The 22,858-nt window shown below is 40.3% G+C and overlaps 1 protein-coding gene across 1 annotated transcript in view; it reads left to right on the top strand.

Annotated features, from left to right (window-relative positions):
• Positions 1–22,858, top strand: part of DERA (deoxyribose-phosphate aldolase) — a 154,267-nt gene that overhangs the window by 80,862 nt on the left and 50,547 nt on the right. Inside the window, exons 5-6 of the mRNA XM_066355140.1 lie at positions 4,631–4,765; positions 18,747–18,875. Coding sequence (XP_066211237.1) covers positions 4,631–4,765; positions 18,747–18,875 — 264 coding nt within the window. The remainder of the gene's footprint in view (positions 1–4,630; positions 4,766–18,746; positions 18,876–22,858) is intronic.

The raw sequence follows: 22,858 nt of genomic DNA, 5'->3' as shown, positions 1-22,858 counted from the left end.
GATAATACAATCATTCAAGGGTGTGGGGAAAAGCTTAGTCCCAAAACCAAACCCCAGGCTACAACGACCTGGCCTGCTTATAGCCTGTCCCCCACACCCAATATAAGTCAGAAGTGAGCAAACATATATATCACATTTACAAACTTATTTGACCAACAATTATATATATGTAAAATATGATAATGATATGCAGATGGTACAGTTGTAACTCTGAGCAGGGACTGATTACTCTGCAGAGGTTGGTGACAGAGCAAGGGAGTGCTTCACAGAGACAATAATAACTGCTCTAGGCCTGACCTGTGGTAGCACAGTGGATCAAGCATCAACCTGGAACACTCAGGTCACCGGTTCAAAATCTGAGCTTGCCCGGTTAAGACACATATGGGAGTTGATGCTTCCTGCTCCTCCCCCCCTTCTGTCTCTCTCTGTCTCTTCTCTAAAATGAATAAATAAATAAATAAATAAATAAATAAATAAATAAATAAAAAAAAATAAAAAGAAATTGCTCTGGGTCATAAAGGGTATGGAGAAGGTTACAGTGTTGATAAGATAGGGAAAGGCATTTTAGACAGAGGAACAAGTGCAGATGAGGGCGCAGAAGCATGTTCAGGGGTGCAACTGGTTTGCAGTGTTAGAGCGTGTAAGGCCAGGAGCCGCCATAGTGGCCATTCACATGCAGATTCCCATTGAATTCGGGCAGACGGTAAAGAAATGGCGGAGTGGGAGGATGGTGGCCCATCCTGTTTATTGGTGTCTCACTGAGACAGGCAAACCACAAAAGAAGACAAGGGAAAAGCAGAAAACCAGCTTTTCCCATGAAGGGCAAGGGATCAGGGAAGCCTCTGCAATCGTGATAGCAGGAACAGAGAGAGCAAGCTCCTGGTCTGCCCCACTTTATAGTATAGAAACCAAAACCTTTAATCCAATATACAAACAAGGAAGTCTCCAATACAAGGTCACTTATCTGAGGCATAATTGGATTCCTCATGAGAGTGCACCACCCAGATCATGCAATCAGTCAAGGGTGTGGGGAAAAGCTCAGTCCTAAAACTAAGCCTTAGGCTACAACGACCTGGCCTGCCTACAGCCTGTCCCCCACACCCAATACAAATCACAAGCGAGCAAACATATATATCATATTTACAAACTTATTTGACCAACAGAGCATAAGGCGGCACCAAATAGGAGCTGTGGGAGTTGAAGCTGGAGGTCTTACTGGGAGACCATGCCAGGCTGTGGCATTTGGCACAGAAAATTAGATTCAGCTTTTATAAGGTGTTTTAAAATTAGGTTCTACTTTTAAAAGAAGAATATCTTGGTGCTTTAAAAAAGAAGTCTGGAAACTATTATGTTAAGTGAAATAAGCCAGGCAGAGGAAGAAAAATATCATATGACCTCACTCATTTGAGGAATCCAATGAACAATGTGAACTGAGGAACAGAATAGAGACAAAAGAAGGATCAAAGAGACTAGAGGAAAAGAGAACAGAGGGAAAAGGGATGATAGGTTGGGATAAACCTTAAGGGAAGGGGGAGGGCATTACGGTGAGGGGAGAAAGGAAGATGTTGAGGGGAATACAGGAGAGGGGGGATGCATTTGGGGCAACACTAGAATCTATAAAACACAATAAATAAATAAAAATATATAAAAGAAGTCTATAAAGATTATTAATTTATTTTATTAGAAATACATAAAAAAATACATAATATATATGTAAAGCCAGTAGCCAGGGCCACTATCACAGCCGCCTGGCCCATGCAGGTTCGCATTGGATTCGGACAGTCGGTAAAGAAACAACAGAGCCAAAAACTGGTGGGCCATCATCTTTAATCCTAGCTTGCACCCGGTGGGCAAGTAAAAACACACACTGGGCTCCAAAACGCACACATTCAGTGCTCACAAAGCTACTGACTTATCCGAGTTTCCTAGAATCAAAGGTTTCTAGCTCACCAGATTTATTCACCTCTGTTCCCCATCTCCTTCCTTCTCCCTGCACAAACTCTGCACAAACTGGCTTCTCACTTAACACTCTGCCATATTGGCTGCTTCTCCTGGCCTCCTCCATGTGACCTTTCTCTGCTCTCCTCTCTGCTCTCTCCTCTCTAATGCTAATCTCAGGAACTAAGAGAGCAAGCCCCTGTTCTGCCCCTATTTTATAGTGTAGAAATCAAAACCTTTAATCCAATTTACAAAATAGGGAAGTCTCTAATACAAAGTCACTTATCAGAGACATGAAGGGATTGTACCACCCCACATCAAAAAGGGTGGAAAAGACTTAGTCCTAAAACCAAGCCCCAGGCTACAAGGATCCCGCCTGCCCACAGCCCGCCCCCAACACACATTATTAACATTACCTGTGCAACAGCTTCCACGTGGGCAGCGCCATCTTTAACAAAGTGAGCATAATATATTTTATCTGCCCAACAATATAGTATTTATATAAACCCATTGGTGAAGATTCCCAAAGTATTCGGCAGCTACACCTTCATCAACATTAATTTTTCAGCACCCTCAGTCTGTTCAGCTTTTCCTCTTTATACAGCAGAGAAACATGCTTTCCGTTAAGGTAGCAGACCCAAGGTACCTTCAAGGTAACACAAAAGATTATCTTTAGACACCAGAATGGAGTTAATAATGCAGATGTAAAAATTGTTAATACATTTTCAAAAGTGTAGTTGTATTTTCATTTTCCTTTTATTTATATTTGGCCCTGCTCTTCCCAGCTGTTTTCCTGCCCCAGTTTTGTAGACTGACCAGGTACTTTTCCTTTATTCTCTTTTCTTTATTCCTATTCACATGGTTGGTTGTTTTAAGTGAGGCAGTGGGAGGAACCTACATTACAATCCGGTTGCCACAAATAAAAATATGAATGGTAAGTCAAGAATGCATTGATGGCCAACTGATCAAGCGTAAGACCCAAAATTAGTGTTTATTAAGATAGGGTACAGCTACTATTTTATGAGCATCAGTGTGATGATAACATATTTTTATTTTTTTAAGTTTGAGGAGGGGAGATAGTGAGGCAGATGCCCTAGTGTTCTCCTACTGATAACCCCCGCCTGAGGCTGATGCTCCAATCATCCCATTATCCTCAGTGCCTGGGGCTGATGTTTGAACCAATAGAGCCACTGGCTTCAGGAGAAGAGGGAAGAAAGGGGTAGAGCAGGGGTCCCCAAACTACGGCCTGCGGGCCGCATGCGGCCCCCTGAGACCATTTATCCGGCCCCCGCCGCACTTCCAGAAGGAGCACTTCTTTCATTGGTTGTCAGTGAGAGGAGCATAGTTCCCATTGAAATGTTGGTCAGTTTGTTGATTTAAATTTACTTATTCTTTATTTTAAATATTGTATTTGTTCCCGTTTTGTTTTTTTACTTTAAAATAAGATATGTGCAGTGTGCATAGGGATTTGTTCATAGTTTTTTTTTATAGTCTGGCCCTCCAACAGTCTGAGGGACAGTGAACTGGCCCCCTGTGTAAAAAGTTTGGGGACCCCTGGGGTAGAGGGAGGGTGAGAGAAGCAGATGGTCTTTTCTCCTGTGTGCCCTGACCATAGATAGAAACCAGGATGTCCGCATGCTAGGCCAAAGCTCTATCCACTGAGCCAACCAGCCAGAACAATAATAATGTATTTTAAAATTGCTATTTACTCATAGCACCCTCATGAGCATCTCTGAAGCAATTTAATTTCAGGTCTTTTAGAGCAGTGGTCTTCAACCCCCAGACCGGTACAGGTCTGTAGGCCATTTGGTACCGGTCCGCAGAGAAAGAATAAATAGCTTACATTATTTCCGTTTTATTTATATTTAAGTCTGAACAATGTTTTATTTTTAAAAAAATGACCAGGTTCCCTCTCTTACATCCGTCTAAGACTCACTCTTGACGCTTGTCTTGGTCACGTGATACATTTTTTTTTTTTTTTTTTGTATTTTTCTGAAGCTAGAAACGGGGAGAGATAGACTCCCACATGCGCCCGACCGGGATCCACCCGGCACGCCCACCAGGGGCTACGCTCTGCCCACCAAGGGGCGATGCTCTGCCCCTCTGGGGCGTCGCTCTGCCGTGACCAGAGCCACTCTAGCGCCTGGGGCAGAGGCCAAGGAGCCATCCCCAGCGCCCGGGCCATCTTTGCTCCAATGGAGCCTTGGCTGCGGGAGGGGAAGAGAGAGACAGAGAGGAAGGAGGGGGGCGGGGTGGAGAAGCAAATGGGCGCTTCTCCTATGTGCCCTGGCCGGGAATCGAACCTGGGTTCCCCATACGCCAGGCCGACGCTCTACCGCTGAGCCAACCGGCCAGGGCCGGTCACGTGATACATTTATCCATCCCATCCTAAAGGCTGGTTCGTGAAAATATTTTCTGACATTAAACTGGTCCATGGCCCAAAAAAGGTTAGGGACCACTGTTCTAGAGGATATAATCTAATGTTTGCCCTAATGCCAATACTATATGAAATAACGTTCTGTTTCTTCACACTTAACTTTTCAGGGTATGCATGAAGTTCTTAAGTATTATTAATACTTTGGTCTCTAAATGCTGATAATGATGACTTTTTTTCTTTTTTTTTTTGTCTGAAATCTTTGTTGAGATACCAAATAAAATTCCTTCCTTTTCTTTTTTCTTCATCCTCTGTTAGTGGCCACTGGCTTTCCAGCAGGACAGACTCATTTGAAAACACGACTAGAAGAGATCAGATTGGCTTTGGAAGATGGAGCTACAGAAATTGATGTGGTAATTAACAGGACCTTGGTGCTGACAGGCCAGTGGGAAGGTAGGTGCATGTCCTTACAAAGGAGACACAGGTCTTCCCTGGTGTAAAGCCAGTGGCCACAGCCACCATCACAACCGGCTGGCCCAAGCAGGTTTGCATTAGATTCGGACAGTGGGTATTGAAACAATGGAGCCAATAACTGTTGGGCCTTTACCTTTAATCCTAGCTTGCACCTGATGGGCAAGCAATACACACAGCGGGAAAACACTTCCCTTTCCATTCAAGGCTCCCAAAGCCACTGACTTATCTGAGTTTCACCTCTGTTCCCCATCTCCTTCTCTCTGCACAAACTGGCTTCTTCAGCATTCCTCCACCGTGGCTGCGTCTCCTCTCCTCCACGTGGCCTTACTCTGCTCTCCTCCCTGCTCTCTGCCCTCCTCCTAGAACGCAATCACTCTTCTCCGGAACAACGTGATCTCTCTTTTTTTTTAAAACCTTTTGGTGTGAAAGCCCTCCCCCAACACACATTAATAAAATCACACCCATCCCAAGCAATCACCTGGTCGAGGGGCTTCCATGTGGGCCGCGTCATCTTTAACAAAGTGAGCATAATATATTTTATCTGCCCAACACCTGGTGAATGAAATGGTGGGGATCTGGTAAGAGACAGCATGTTTTGGAAATCATTGATCCAGATCACAAGTCATTGAATCAGAGGGTGAATCTAAGAAATCATTGCTAAGGTTACTCATCCTTGCACCTCTCATAAATCTTGGAAATCACCTACCTGCATGAGCTTTTTAGATTCTTTTGAGATGAATAGTTATTTTCATGCAACAGATGATTAACTTTTATTCTGTTCTGTATTGTTTTGCTACTCAATGCAATAATCACTCCAGGCAAGTCTTTTATGCAAAGTTTATGTTAATATGATAGAGGAAATTTCCCTTTTTTATGTTAATCTTTGTGGATTTTTAAGATGTGTAATTACTGATAAGTCTGCTAAGTTTTTACTTCTATTCTTGCACATAGCTCCTATGAATATTATTTCATATTTACCTTTGAGATTTATGATTTACTATAACTGATTACAATAAGCTGTTGCCCATTCCAGTAACATGCTATTGTTTTTTATAGTTATATAATAAAGAAATAGATTTTACCTCTGCTTAAATATATTTTGTATAGTAGAGATCATGAATAGCTAAAATAAGTACAATTCTCTGTTTAAAAAAATCATTATAATATGTAGTTTAACTAGAAATTTTTAATGCTGTCATAAGATAAAGCCAGAATGACATATTGTCTCTTTAGATATGTGAATACCAAATAAAAGGTATATTTTATTCTAAATATGGAGATTATTCCTGCTCACTGTTAAAAAAATAATTCCAACCAGTAATAAAGTGGATCTTCTACACAGTCTCATCCCCTAAGAATAACCCTTGCAATGTATGACTTTCCAGACTTTTTCCTCTTCATGTTTATACATGCAACTCCCACTCTTTTAAAAAGTTTAAATAAAAAGTAGGATTACATTTAATGTATTCTTCCTTAATCTACTTATTGGACTTGCCCATATCTTATGGCTATCTTTCTGTGACTCTTTCTATCTATCAACCTATCTATCTTATTGTCTGTAAATCCTAATTAAATTGTTTATCCATTAAGAATTGCTTTTGGTTACTGAGTGGCAAAGATTTGGTCAGTGATTTAAACACTTGAGGATTTATTCTGCTATGTAAAGTCTGGAGGTTATTTCAGGGGCCTTGTGGCTGCCCCTTGTGGCTGCTGCTTTTATCTTCCACTTCCAAAGCCTGTGGCTTCTACTTTCATGCTCAAGTGCACTTCATTGTCTAAAACAGCTTCTGAACATAGCTGGCCTTTCCACTCATCTGCTAGAGGACAGGAAAGAAGGGATTGTTCTATCCCCAAATCTTACACACTTTTGCTTATACCTCATTGGCCCAGACTGAGCTACATGGCCACGTATGGCTGCAAGTGAGCCAGGAAATGTAGTCTTTTTTTTTTTTCTTTTATTCTTTTTATATTCTCTGTAGTTTTTAGCTTGGAATATTAACTACATTCCTGTACATTTTTAATAAGTTACCTGGTGTACATTTCTCTGCCCAGATGGAAGGAGCAAGAGAAGTCCTAGCAGGGAAGGAGAGTGCACGATAATGAGCTAAAAGGGACATGACAACGAAAAGCTTAAAAGCAAAGGGGCCAAAACAAAACAGAAATATTTAAATAAAAAGATATATGAAGTCAAAAGGCACAACCCTCTTGACCAATAGTTATGGGCCAAGTCATCTCAGAGATGTCAGGCCCTAAGATCGTAATTGTGTTCCAGGATAATATAATCAGGGATACAACTGTGTTCAAGAAAAAAATGTCAGGCCATTCTCATTGCCTTACTCGCTCCTCTATACTCATCAGTATTTGCCAGGTTTAATTCTTGACTGTCCACAAATATCTTTTTGTGCTTTTGATTTGTCTCCTTTTTATGGTCCATCTGTGTTTTGGCCAATTGTAGTAATTCTTAAAAGGTCTATTTGAAATAGATACTCCTGGTTTCTATATATTAATTTTGCTTTTCTGCTTCTAGTGACAGATTTCAGTTAAGATTTAAGGCTCGAGGAAGAGAAAAAAATGAATAAGCATAATATGTAAGACAAATCTGGAAATAAACTATGTTGATTCAGTTGCATAAAAAAACTATATACCTTTTATGTCTTTCATAAAGTCTTTTGTTTGTTTTTTTACTATGGTGTGTGCTATAAATGTAAACTATTTGGATATTATAACTGCAGCTACTAATAACAGACTTGTACCTGTCTTTTGTTGGACACATACATTCATTTCTCTTAGGTGTATCACCTAGGAGTGGAATTGCTGAGTCACAGCGTAGCCATTAACTTTTTGAGAACCAGTGCTGTTAGAAATATTTTTGGTAGATTATATATTGGTTAGGCCCGACTATGCTACAACTAAGCCTCATAACTTATGGCTTAATTGATCAAGTCTCTTATATCTCAAACATGTCTGCTGGAGGTCAGGTAACTCTCTAGGGTAGCTGTCTTTCCTCTGGCTACTCAGTGATCCAAACCGCTTCATTCCTGTGGTTCTACCATCTCAACATGTCTCAACATGTGGCCTCTTCAGAAAGCGTGGAGCTCACACCTCTCCCTTTACCGCTTTGGCCAGGAAGTGGCACATGGCTCTTCTGCGTACAGACACTTGATCAGAACATGTGCCTCGCCTAACTTGGAGAAATCTGGGAAATAGTCTTCTGGGTCCTAGGAAGGAATGGAAAAACAAATAGTGGTGTAAGTAATGTCTTCCACACTTCACTTCCCTGGCAGTACCTCTGTTCTAGTGTCATATGGAAATGAAAGTTTGTCCAGCTGTTAAATTCTAGGTAGAAATTAATTATTTTCTTTGGAATCTTGAAGTCATTTCTCTATTGTCTTTTAGCGTCCAGTGTTACTTTTAAGAAATCTACCGCCATTGTGATTCTCTGTTTTTTCTCTTTGAAAGTGTTTAGGATTTCTCTATCCTGCGTATTCGGACATTTCACAGTGGTATGGCGTGGTGTGAATATTTTACTTTTTTATTTTTCATCATTATGGTTTTGTACTACTTGCTGGAAATTTTCCCAGTTTTACTTTCCAATTATTTTATTGATTTAAATTTCTACTTTTATATTTGTAATTTGCACAAGATTTTTCTTGTTTATTTTTTATTCTTTTTGTATTGCATCCTCTTGTTTTATGGATGGAATACTTGCTAATTAATATGTTTCTTAAAGTTAAAAAATGTTGTAGATATAAAAGCACAGTTTATATTGTAACCTGTGCTTTTGCCCTTAGAATATTACTAATTGGAAAATCAAATACAGTAGAGGATGGGTTTTGATGTAATTGGCAGTCCCTTAATGAACTAAGCATAGTTGTGTTTAAGAACTGTCAATTTCCCATTAGCAGGCATTCATGCAAAATATAATAACACATCTTTGGCCTGACCTGTGGTGACGCAGTGGATAAAGCGTCGACCTGGAAATGCTGAGGTTGCCGGTTTGAAACCCTGGGCTTGCCTGGTCAAGGCACATATGGGAGTTGATGCTTCCAGCTCCTCCCCCCTTCTCTTTCTCTGTCTCTCCTCTCTGTCTCTCTCTCTCTCTCTTCCTCTCCTCTCTAAAAAAAATGAATAAATAAAAAAATAAAAAAAAAAGATGTCACCTCATTCCATTAAAAAAATAAAATAAAATAATAATAACACATCTTTGTCCTAGACCATACTTTTCTATTAACCCTTTTTTATGGTGTTAATAACCTCTTGACCCAAAACAAATAAAAAAGGAACATTTAATGTTCAAAATTTAATTCTAAGCAGAAATCAGTAAAGACTTAGAACTTTTTCCACGGCAGTATCTTGTCTTACCGTATTTTCTCAATTTGAGTACATATTGTGTTTTTCAGTGTCATGTTTTAATATTAGCTGTTTATTAAAATATGAGTCTAAAATTGATTTCTTAAAATTTGCTGATGGAAATGTCTGTTGGGCTATTACACATTCTAATCTAGGTCTTTCTCTGTGCGCTGAGGCTTCTAGGATACTGGTTAAAGAAAGAAGGAATCCCATTTTTAAAATCTGGCATTCAAAGTGCACCTTAGCCACTTCTCATCGTCCCAGGGACCCATCGTTTAGGGTGTGGACTCAAAGAGGAAACTGGAGGGGACTCATATTCTCCCTCTTGGGTTCTCCATGGTGATGACGTAAAATCTCCACCTTTCTCAAACTTTTAACTCTTCCGCCCACCTTGAGGTTCCTTTACTGTTAGCAAATGACCTACCTGTTAATTCTTAGAGAAGATAGAAAGCATTAGACAGGACTCCCTTGAGAGCCTCACATCAATAGGCCTCTTCCTTTTCTCCCTCCGAGTCCAGTCCCCCTGTTCTGCCATGGCCTCATTTTCTTCCACTTTCTCAGTGGCCTTCCTCTCTTTAGCTTCTCACCACTTGCCCATTCCCATCAGCATCTAAACATACGTAAGCCATTGCTGCCTGCACCATCCCATAGTTCCGTGGATAAGCACTAACTTGGTACATTTTTTTTCACTTCTAGTTCTTGGTTCCACATACTTTAGATGCAGGGTGATTGAAGCATTGTTGAAGGTACATACTGACTACCTAGTACAATCATATTTTCCATGTATTTGTATTCATTTTGCCTGGCTGTGCAGTTAGCTATAAACAGGTGGCTTAAGGAAAAAAGTGTTACTTTGGTGAGTTTAGCCAGAAAGTGCATTTATTCTCCTAAAGGCAGCTCTCTTCTCCCTGGGAAGGCTGTGCTTTGGGATGAAGATGGCAGCTTGTGGTGGGATAGAGAGGAGCTGTGCTAGACTGTGATGCGGGGGCACCCAGTCAGCCAGGCAGGTAGGCTGACTCATCACTGGAGTCAGTCAGACCCAGACTGACCTGGAGCATACACTCTGGAGCAGGAAGGGGGCGGGGTAGTGCTGGGAGACAGGAAGGGTTGAGGGCAGAGTCCGCATTACACAGACCTTGGGTGAAATCCTGGCACTACCATTAGTAGCTCTTTTCTCTAGGGCAAGTTACTTCTTTGTGCCTTCTGTTCCTCCTGTAAAGTAGCAATAATGACATCTACCTCACAGGGTTAGAATAGCAATTAAATTCTGTAATGTGTGTAAATTGATCGTCTTGTTGCTTAGCCCAGATGCCTCCCTCCGGGCTGCGGCATTTTCTTCTTTCCCCCCCCCTCCTGCTGATGATAGGACGTTGTCAAGGGAAGGAACCATCATATAGCACACGTATGGAGTCAGTGAAGTGGAACTCGAAGGGCTTTGGTTTTAGTCTTCGTAATTTTGCTAATTTATACATAATTTTGGGGCAAACACTTCACTTCTCTCTGCCTGTGTTTAAATAAGCTACCAATGGGGGGATAAGTCATAGGGATTTTTGCAGCTCTTTAGAGCTGTATAATGGCCTGTGATTTTATATTTGGCTTTCATTGTCTGTGGGTATTATTCCCATGGTAAGTGCTTGTAATACTGTATTTTTTAATGATGATATTGAAGTTGACATCTAAGTTGCATCCTTAAACAGTTGTTTGAAGAAAGCATTCAGCAGAAGGGATTCTTCATCTCATAAATCTTACTAAGCAGGTTTTGAAATTTAACTGCATTCCATGCTCTGTAACTGTACAGAAGTGTTCATTTTTTACCTTTCTGTGACCTCTCTCTGCTGCATCCATTTACCTACTACATTGCCAGTGACAAAAATCCTATCAGATTCTGCTTCTTTCAACAGTTTTCTAGTTCCGTGAGCTCAGGACCTACATCTGACTTTACTAGTGTTTAGAAACCCCTTTAACTCTGCAGCGCCAGCAGACATGACCTCAGGTGACTTCATCTGTGACGTTTTTCCAGAATAGCATGTTCACCGTAGCAACTGGGACTATTGTTTGTCTCCTAGCTCCAGAGTCTCATGTGCCTCTCACTTCCCTTCAGTCTGCAGCCCTGAGTTGCTCTTCTAAACTTGGTTTGTGGAGTTACACGCCTCATGGCTATCAACAGTTTTAGAGTGAGAGAGTGAAATATTAGGGCCAAAGCTACAGTGTCCATTGTTGTGTCTTATGAAAGTGGATCCTGAAAATCTTGAATCTGGGCAACAATTTTTTTTATTTGCTTTTTTTTTTTTTTTAACATAAGAGGGATGGTAGAAAAAAATCCCTTGAGAAAAATTGATGTTTTCCTTCATTTTATAGAGCTGTTAATCATAATATCACATGAGAAAAGCCATCTTTACATCTAGAGACACTTTTGGGGGAAGAATCACATCATCTGTGTTCTGTGTGTTCGCAGTCTTAGGGATGTTTATGACAGAAAAGTTCTGGAGATATTTAATGGCATCTGTACATGTTTATGGTTTTTGTTTTTATGCCCTGATTCTTCAAACCTTCAGATACTATTGACGAAAAGGTGTGTTTTATGTCTTGTAGGTTATTTTACTACCTGGTGTTTTAGCTCATCTCAGTGTTACTCATACAAAATTAATTAGATGTCTTGGTGGAGGAACACTGTTCTTGAACATTTTGTGACTTTTTAGTTTCAAAGGTTGCTGTACAATGTTATATTAAGTGTTTTATTGTACATATAATAATCTTAAGAGTTAATTTTCAAGCCATTCTTGTGCAGTGTTGAACATCTTTCCGGTACTCAAAAAATAATTGCTTAGATATGTTCATTAATAGTTCTTTTTTAAGTGCCTTTGACTAGCATGAATTATAAAAGGAAATCTACTTTGTGACTTTTAGATAGGAAATACAGTCTTTAAACACTTGGACTCTTATTTAAGTCGTAATTTCTATCCATGAAAGCTTTGCTAACACAGTTTTCTATGTCTGCAGAGGTGCTTTTTCAGAAACCTTAACAGACAGCGGCCTGAAGATTAAAAGTATATATTTTCCTTTAAGGTGAAAGCTGGAGAGAAACCAGATAATTTTATTTTATTACTTCTTTAAATTAAAAGTATTTTTTAATGTTTTGTGTTTTTTTTTGAGAGAGAGAGAGAGAGAGAAACATCTATTTGTTGTTCCACTTATTTATGCATTCATTGGCTGTTCCTTATGTGCCCTGTCCAGGGATCAAGTCCTCCACCTTGGCATGTCAGGATGACGCTCTAACCAACTGAGCTACCCATCTAGGGCTCAAGATAGTTTTAAATAGGGAAAAGTAAAATGCTATAGATGCAAGTTCCTGCTGACACAGGGAGGCAGAAGGCAGAGCCAGTTTCCACTGTTGTGGATGCTGTTTTAAAACAGGTGCAGAGTGTCCCCCTGGGCTCCTCGGATCTGTGTTGTCATGCTCGTAGACCTTTCCTTGTGGCCAAGCTCTCTGACTCCTGTCAGCAAACGCACCGTCCTCACTTGTTTTTCAGCTGGGGGTCATGAGCAGGTCAGGCTATGACTTCCCTTTCTTCTCATCAGTGTGGCAGTTGTAGGAGGGATGAGGGGGGACAGACAGGAGACAACCCCTTCTCCTAGTTGAGACACTATTGATTAAGCATCTATAATGTAATATATCCTGAGTGTCTGGTACACCCACTTTCACTATTCCTGAAAACCTCATTATAAGCCAAAACATTTATTATCAGGTTTTTAATGTGACATCACTATGCCAGCCACTTCCCTGGCGTATGTGTTTTGTTAAATTTTACATTATTCTCACTAATTTGCAGTCGTGGTGTTTGAATTCCATTTTCATTTGTCAGTCATCTTTTATAACAGCCTTCCAAATGATTATTTCTCTGGTATGAGCAAAAATTGTATTTTCTTTCTTTCTTTCTTTTTTTAATGGGGAAATTTTAGTTTCTATAATGTTTGAAATTTTAACAATGAATATGGATTATGTGTGAGTATGTGAGCAGAAAAGTTAATAAGGACTCTAGGGAATCAGGTCATGATGTATGCACAGATTTAACAATAAGGTGACTACTCAAGTATTGTTTATAAGAGCGAAAAATTCTGAAACCTTAAATATCCAGTAATAGAAAAATGATTGAATAAGTTGTGTATGACCATGCAGTGGAAGATTATGTAGGAGTCTTATTATTTCTAGACTTTCTCAGTGGACAAGTCTAGGAAATACATGAATGTTCACATATACGCAATGCACCCATATAAAAAAATATATATCTATGTCTGTCTGTCCGTCTCTCTCTCTCTCTCTCTCTCTTTCTCTCTCCCTCTCCCTCCGTCCCTCCCTTCCTCTCTCTATCTATCTTTTCTAGAACCCATGAGTTTGTAGTGACAACTTTTATTACAAGCCAACATCACAGGGTTTATTTTCGCCTTTCGCTTTCTATATTTATGTCCCTCTTTCTTGTCAGTAAGAAATCTTGCTCCTGTTATTCTCAGTGTATTTACTTATTTGATTGATTTCCTTGTACCTCACATCTCTTCTTCCTGTGGGCCGTCTCCTGGCCGTGTACCGTGTACCCAGGCTGGTTACGCTCACCGAGTCTTCCAGAATTCCCAGTCCTCACTGGTGAGATGATGCATAGGAAACAGTTTAAGAATTTTTAAAGGAAGATGCTTTGAAAACTTAGGGTATATTTTATTCTTTTGAATAATTTCTCCACATGAAGAATTTTTTGGAAAGGGAATCGCTTGCACTTATTCTTTCACTTGTAATCTCCTTCCCATGTGTAGTTCGGTAGCAATTATATAAATCCACATCCTGTTGCTGTCTATTCTGGCTAATGTAGGGGAAAACCCACCCATTAGGTTTTCCACTGTTCTGTTGGTTTATATTAAGAAGAAAGTGACAGTTGAGTATGTTAGAGGACATTACAAGTTGAGATTTACTGGGTTACATTTCAGCCAAGTCATTTGATTTACATTTATCATCTATCTAGTTCCAGGGGGACTATCACTGTGATGCCAAGGTACTCAAAGCTATATAAACACTTCTAAAAATGCTTCCCGTGGCTTCAGTGGCTTGTGTTGGAGTGAGATGGTTTATTTTTCTTATATGTAAGGTCAGTAAGTTCTAATTATGCTTCCATAAGTATTAGAGCAATGTTTCTTTGTTTTGCTTTTTACAGTTATTTTTCAACTCCTGGACGTACATAAGGAAAATAATGGGAAACTATGTAGTATTGAATGATTAAATTCTTACTTTATGACTGGTGCTGTTCTAGTCATATAAACTGTTTTATTTAATCTTCACAAAAATAGGCGAGCAAACTGCAGCTCCCTAAGTAATTAGGCTTAGAAAAATTGAATAATTCTTACAAGTTTACAAATCTGGTACGTAGCACAAAGTGTCTTATTATTTTAGGAGTGTGTGCTCCAAAGGAGCCTGGGCTCTGTGATATAGTAACCTCCTTCCCCCAGACTACTGTTCGAGTGCCCCAGAGAGGTTGTATATGCCGATCAGTGTCCTCTGATTTTATCAGTTCCTCTGTGCTGTCCCTAATAAGCACTCAGCAGTAGAGTGTCAGCACCACCACCGCCACCAGCATAGGCAGACAAGTAGCTGCCATTCCTCGAGTGTTAACGATGTGACAAATACTGTCCTTAGCACTTTATATGTACTAACCTATTTGATGCTTGAAATAACTCCATGAGTTATAGATGATCCCCATTTCATAGATGAGGAAACTGAGGCAAAGTTTTAAAAACTTGCCCAAATCAAACAACAAATTAGTTTTACAGGTAGGCAGTCAGGGTACCTACTATTGTCCGCTCTACCATCCTTCCTCAGAAAATATTTTATATAGATTTATGAGTTGAAAACAAATAAAACCAATTCTGATTAAGTTAAACTGAAAGGGATTTATTAGAAAGATATACATAAGCCACTGCAGCAGTAGGAAGCCAGGAAAACCAGGCTTGGAAAACGAGTAGACCGTGAAAGCCTGGGAGGAAGGGGATAGAGCCAGACTGAGCCATGGGAAGAGGTTGGTCACAGGGCCACTGCTGGGGCTGCTGCCACTGGCCAGGACAGTACCATGCTGCTGGCTGCTGGCTGCTGAACTGTTGCGTCTGCTAACACTGCTGGTGGTGCAGTACTAATAAAATCTCTAACTCCACTTTCAACTTCGTATTGCCCAGTAAGATTTGAAGGCTCAGGTTGAAGCATTTACTCGATGGAGCCCATGCCATATTTTAAAAGGGCCAGATTTGATAGGCTTTTCTTTTTCTTTAATTGTTCTGGTATACTCTGGGCGGAATGGTAACAGAAAGAAACAACTTTCTTCATATTGAACTTTAAGATATTTGCTCAGAAAAACTCAACCCCCTTGATATCCTGAAATAGATCAGTAAAGTGACTTTTTGGAGTTGGCAGTTAAAGACTGAAAAGGTACTGGTTGTTGTGTATTTGCTAAATCCAGTTAAGCTCTGAGTGATCTTTTTTGGCTCATTCTGTTTGGATCGTGGATTAAAGAGCCTAACTTCCAGGTGGCTGATAATCGAGCCATGAAAGACATCTGGGTTTTCTGGTTGATTCTAACTGTAAGTGAAGAAATTCACTGGATTTCGAAGTGATCTTTAGAAAAAGGATGGTAGTTTTGTCTATAAATATGATCGGAATCAGTGTTTTAAGATTTTGTTGTATAGGCCAAAGTTCACTTTAACAAATGCTGTACTAAAAATATTTTCAGGCCTTATCTGATGGCTCACTGTTTGTAAGCACTAATCCATTAAAAAAATTTTCAGTGCAGTACAAGGAGTCAGATCAGGCCAGGAAATAAGATTTGACTTCCATCACATAGCACTTAATGGAAACTCATTTTACTAGAATTCTGAACTTAATAACGATGATACATTTTGAGTGCTTATAATAAGCCAGGCAATGTACAGAGTACTTTATATATATATATATATATATATATATATATATATATATATATATATATCTTCTCTTTTAATCCTCATAATAACCCTATAAAATAAATGTTATTATTGACACTTTTAGGATGGTGCGAAGGCTAAGAGAAATAACTTTCCCAAGGTTACATAGTAAGTGGTGGAGGTGGGTTTTAAATCCATGTTTGCCTGATTCTCTGGCTTACTTTTTTTTTTTTTTTTTGTATTTTTCTGAAGTTGGAAACAGGGAGGCAGTCAGACAGACTCCCGCATGCGCCCGACTGGGATCCATCCGGCACACCCACCAGGGGGCGATGCTCTGCCCATCTGGGGCATCACTCTGTTGCAACCAGAGCCATTCTAGTGCCCGAGACAGAGGCCACAGAGCCATCTTCAGCGCCCGGGCCAACTTTGCTCCAGTGGAGCCTTGGCTGCGGGAGGGGAAGAGAGAGACAGAGAGGAAGGAGAGGGGGAGGGGTGGAGAAGCAGATGGGTGCTTCTCCTGTGTGCCCTGGCCAGGAATCAAACCCGGGACTCCTGCATGCCAGGCCGACACTCTACCACTGAGCCAACCGGCCAGGGCCTTCTCCAGCTTACTTTTGATGACAACACTATATGGTGGAAGAAAAGCCATTGATTAAATCACAAATTAACTCTGGATTAGCATTTTTAAATTTTTAGATTAAGAGATTTCCTTATAAGTACTTTTTTTCTTCTTTTCCAAGTGAGAGAAGGAGAGATAGAGAGACAGATTCCTGCATGCACCTTTATTGGGATCCACCTGGCAACTCTTGTCTGAGGCTGATGCTTTGTTCATTTGGGGCCATGCTTGCAACCGAACTATTTTTAGCTCCAGGCTGGGGCTGATGCACTGGAACCAATTGAGCTTTAGTGATGGGAAAAGAAAAGAGAGAGAGAGAGAGAGAGAGAGAGAGAGAGAGAGAAGGGGAGGGAGAGGGGGAGAAAAGCAGATTGTTGCTTCTCCTGTGTGTCCTGACTGGGAATTGAACCCAGGACATCCACATGCCAGGCTGATGCTCTACCGCTGTGCCAACTGGCCAGGGCCTCCTTATCACTACTTCTTAGAGAACAACTTTCTCTTTATAGATTCCTAATTTAGGAAATATCATTCCATCCAAGATTCAGTCTCTGAGTTAAAAAGAGAATAAATTACAGAACTCAAGGAATTACAGTACTCTCATTTTTTTTTTTTTTTTTCTGAAGCTGGAAACAGGGAGAGACAGTCAGACAGACTCCCGCATGCGCCCGACCGGGATCCACCCGGCATGCCCACCATGGGGCGATGCTCTGCCCACCAGGGGGCGATGCTCTGCCCATCCTGGGCGTCGCCATGTTGCGACCAGAGCCACTCTAGCACCTGAGGCAGAGGCCACAGAGCCATCCCCAGCGCCCGGGCCATCTTTGCTCCAATGGAGCCTTGGCTGCTGGAGGGGAAGAGAGAGACAGAGAGTAAGGCGCGGCGGAGGGGTGGAGAAGCAAATGGGTGCTTCTCCTGTGTGCCCTGGTCGGGAATCGAACCCGGGTCCTCCGCACGCTAGGCCGACGCTCTACCGCTGAGCCAACCGGCCAGGGCCTACAGTACTCTCATTTTTTATGAAAAAAATGCTTACCCTGACCCTAACCCTGATTATGAATGTTTCTTTCCTGCTCAGTTTAGTCTGTGGTGCTTATGAAACTGTGTCTTAGGAAACACACATGCAGAAGAAAGAAAACACCCTGGTTTTAGTCCCGACAATTTGCAATAGCATAAGTTCAAGAAATGAATATGGCCAACCTGATGCAGAAGGAGAGCCCGAATTCACTGGTGTCAGGACAAAAGACTGTAAAATAATTTTTCAAAAATTTTATACTTATTATACTGATTTTGTTTACTAAAATCCTTTTACTTTGAATATGAAATGTTTTCCCCTTGATTTTCTTTGGTTGTGTATTGTTTTATATGTATATAATCAAGCTGCTTTCAGTATGCTATATGGAGCCCGAGAAAGCCAGATGTAGTTCTAGGGTCAGGGGTTAACAGAGTCCAGGCTGCATTTATAACTCCTTCTATAGCTGGTTCTGCACACATACATCCAATACTACTTGCAGCTTGTTTAATCAGATGTATAGACGTACACCCTGGCAGATAGTGGGACAAGGTATTGTGTCTTTATTGTCATTAGCAGAGCTCTCAGGAAAGGCCTGATTTATATTCCAACAAGAGAACTTATTTATGTGCAAATGGAAGAATTAATAAGAACCTGAGGATTTTTTTTCTTTAGTTTGCAAAGTAGTATACCCTTGTATGCATGATAGGTAAATTTCTTCTTGTTCGTAACCATCATCTGGAATAGATAGAAATTATTTGTAATTTGCATGTCACTATAATGATATTTTAAAAGCTTCGTGGCTCTCGACCTCGGGCCAGGGCTTGGAGACTGTTTGGTAGCAAACTAAGCATTCCTTGTAACAGGATGTGAACAGCAATAGAATGCTCTAGGCGATATTAAATTGGGGTGATTTTTAGAAAGTGACAAATGTTTTATGTTTCCTAAATCTGAGATGGGTTCTACCAGCTCTAAACGGCTGCCAGTCATGTTATCACTTGCCTTCTTTGTAACTGCCTCAATTATTTCCTTCCCAGCCCTGTATGATGAGATTCGTCAGTTTCGCAAGGCCTGTGGGAAGGCTCATCTCAAAACCATCTTAGCAACGGGAGAACTTGGATCTCTTACTAATGTCTATAAAGCCAGTATGATAGCAATGATGGCAGGTAAGCATATTATATTCAAATGATGGTATATATTGAATTGAAGTTTTCAGATGAAACAAGTAAGTGAAAACATTTGGCTATTAGCTAAAGGTGCTAACCACTTGGATTTTTTGGAGGGAGGGGTCAGATATTTTGTGACTCCATGTACAATGTGAAATGTTCAAACGCTTGGCTTTCTGCCACATTATTTGATGGCATTTTATTGCTGCACTATCCTTGGAAGGCAGTAGATGGCTCCCTTGTTAGTGAATTGCTTTCTGTGTTGTTGATTATTCATTCATCAGCATGTTAGACAGGGATTTCTTTAACTCTGACTTACTCCTCTCTGTGAATTTAAGTGTTTGATTTTTCTTAGTGATGGCATATTCGCACTAAGGAAACCGGTGCTTTTGTGTTAATTCTTTCTTCTTGAACTTATTGCCGCACTGCTGTTTTTTGATCCTTTTGAATGTGGGTTGACTTATTTATTATTTTATTATTCATCCAGGTTGAAATCTGGGAGTCATGCTTGACTCTCTCTTTTTCTCACCTTCACATAAACCAGTGAACAAAACTGGAGAGTGCAACCTCTTTACTGTATCGGACACGTCTCCTCTCCATTCCGAATGCCGCTGTGTTGGGCCGCTGTCACTCCCCACAGGGACTCTCCACAGTCTCCTAACTAGTTTCCCTGTCTCTGCTTTTGTTCCCTGCCAGTCTGTCCTCCACGCTGTTGCCGGACTGATCTCTAGAAAATGCTAATTTGATTGCGGTGCTCCCTGCTTAAAATCCTTCAGTGGCTTTCCTTCATCTTCAAGGCAAACTGCAGATTCCTTCAGCTGGCTTTTAAAAATGGTTTTACCCAAGCCCCGGCCGTGCCTCTGCCCTCTGCCGTCTCCTCCTTCTCCCTTCGCACCGCAGCCTCCACCTCTGTGAAATTACTGGCAGCTTTCTGTGCGTGGCACCATCCAACCTTTTTGAGTTTTTGTGCTTTGTCTCCTGCCTTGAAATAGCTTTTGCCCAAATAACAACTTAACCTCTTTGGATTCTGCACCGGTGTCACTCTTCTCACTTCTTCTCAGCACTGCTCCCTCCTCCACCACTTGATTCGCCATCTCCACTGTGTGCCCGGTAGCATTCTGTTGAAACCTCCAGCCCCTAAGTTACCACACTGTGTACTATGACTGAGTATTGAATTTCTAGGTGCCCTACTAGTGGCTCCATATTTGGGTGAAAATCCAAGACTTCTCAGTTCTTATACTGGGCCCTATTGTAGTCAACCTCTGGATGTTTATACTCATGTACTTTTAGAATACTCTGTCAGACCTAACAGTGGTACCTAGAACTCTCCTGGAGATCAGCCTAGTAGGCACTAATGATGCTATTGCTCTGGTTACTGCTGCTGTATCCAGAAGCTCTCTGCTCTGGTTGTCTTATTTAGAGCAAAATCTCTGAAAACCTAAGGATAAGAAGGAATGGATAGTCATAGGTCATGTTGGCACTTCAAAGATCTGTAGTAATAGAAGACTCTCTGCAACTCAGGAACTTGTCTAAAGCCCCTTGGAATCTTAAGTGGACGAGGGGCCTCTCTTTTTATGGCCCTATCCAGGACAAGGGATTGTTAGCCTTGAATGCTGTCATTCAGGTCACAGTGAAAGTATATTCATTCTGTAACATCAGTCAACCCTATCCTAATTGCTGTACCTACTGCTCATGACAGAAACATAGTATTAAGTCATTGTGCTTAGACACCTCTACTCTACCTTCTACTCTACCTATCCACAGACAAACATGTGACTCAAAACAGGCTCTCCCCTGTGTCTTCCTGTGTACTGTATCCCTGTCCATATTGTTGTTCATCTACTTCATTTAATCAGTGTCTACTTTCCTTTTTTTCCTTTTTATTGAATTTATTGGGTTGACAAAACCACAAAATTATACAGGTTTCAGGTGCACAATTCCACAATGCATCATCTGTACAATGTATTGTGTGTTCACCACCCCAAGTCAGTCATCAATGTCTACTTTAAAATAATATTTCTTTTTTTTTTAAGTGAGAGGAGGGGGAATAGTGAGACAGACTTTTGTATGCGCCCCAACGGGGATCCACCCAGCAACCTCCTTCTGGGGCCGATACTGAATCAACTGAGCTATTTTTAACTCCTGAGTCTGACGTGCTTGGACCAACTGAGCTATATCATCAGTACCTGGCTGATGCTTGAACTAATTGTGTCACCTGCTGCGGGAGGGGCAGAGGGAGAGAAAGGAAAGAGGGAGAGGGAGAAGCAGATGATTGCTTCTCCTGTGTGCCCTGACCGGAAATCAAACCTAGGATGTCCATACGCCAGGCAGACGCTCTATCCACTGTGCCAACTGGCCAGGGCTAAAAATAATATTTCTTTAAAAAAAATTTTTTTATTTATTCATTTTAAAGAGGAGAGAGAGAGAAAGTGGGGGAGGAGCAGGAAGCATCGACTCTCACATGTGCCTTGACCAGGCAAGTGCAGGGTTTCAAACCAGCAACTTCAGCGTTTCGGGTCCACACTTTATCCACTGCGCCACCACAGATCAGGCCCAAAAAGAATATTGCTTAATCTTCATGTCAGACCTGTAGTTGATGAAATTTAAAATTAAGTGAACTGCCTAAGGTCACAAAACTAAGAGATCACATATAGTCATTATATAAACCCAGGTCTTCTGGCTCCAGCTTTATTGCTTCTTCTGCCTCCCAAGGCATTGTGCTAGATCTCCTCATGAATTAAAGACACAATCTTTGTGAGGTATCATATGTGAAAGCATCTAACACATCTCCTGGCCCACAGTTTATTCTTGCTATTCTGTTAAGAAAGTATATAATAGAAATGGAGTGTTTTTGAAATTTTGAACAAAATTTACATTGCTTCCTATTTTGTGGTATTTTTAAATTTTGTCTTAAAAATCAGTTTCATTGAAGTAAATTTTTATTCAATAAAGTTTAGGTGTGCAAAGTGTACAATGTGATGAGTTCTGACTATGTCTATATTCCATCATCCCAGACATATCATATGTGTGCCCTTCCAGTGAATTCCACCTGTCTCACCTTCTGCCTCACGTGCAACTACTGATTTGATTTTGTCACCCATCACAGATTAGCTTTGCTAGTTTAGAATTCCATGAGGTTTTGTGCTTAACACCCTGTCCCCCCACCACAAAGATAATAGCTATGAAATCTATGTTGTTCTGTGTATGAATTTGCTTAGAAGTATTCTGTTGTCCAGATAATACTGAGTTGATAAGTTTATTGGTATGAAGTTGTTTGTAATATTATTTTATTAGTTTGATGTCTATAGGGTCTGTAGTTATATCTCCTTTTTTTATTCCTCATAGTGGTCATTAATGTTATTATTATTATTATTTTTGGTAGAAAAACAGTCTTGCTAGGGGTCTGCTGATTGTATTAATCTTTTCAAATAGCCTTTTTTTCTTCATTAAAAAAATTCTTAGCTAAAAATATTTCCTAATTTCCTGTGGATTTCTCTTATTAGTTAGAATGTTAAAATGTTATTTATAATATTTTCTGGATATCTGATTGTTGGCTTAAATTTTTAAATTGTTATGTTCAGAGAATATCTATTGTAGGAATCTTTTGTCTTGTAAACAATGAGACTTATAAATAGCCCATTTGAAGATATATTTAGGTATATGCTTAAAGGGCACTTGAAAAGATTTGTGTTTTTGCAGATATTAAAATTCTGTCAACTAGGTCAAGTTGGTTGATAGCATTTTTTAAATCTGCTTTTTATTTTGTTTTGGTGTACTTGTTCTATTCATTACTGTGAGAGGTGTTAAAATCTACAAATATGACTGTGGATTTGTTTACTTTTCCTTGTCAATTGGGAGTATACAAATACACTTTTCTAAATGTATTTTGGAACTCTTTTTAGGTACAGTATATGTACTTTTAAAAATGTGAATTAGCACATTCATCACTATGATGTGTCCTTCTTTATTTCTGGTACAGTCCT

The sequence above is a fragment of the Saccopteryx leptura genome, chromosome 1 (assembly GCF_036850995.1).
Source record: "Saccopteryx leptura isolate mSacLep1 chromosome 1, mSacLep1_pri_phased_curated, whole genome shotgun sequence".
Taxonomy (NCBI): Eukaryota; Metazoa; Chordata; class Mammalia; order Chiroptera; family Emballonuridae; genus Saccopteryx; species Saccopteryx leptura.
This window is presented reverse-complemented; position numbering and strand designations above follow the sequence as displayed.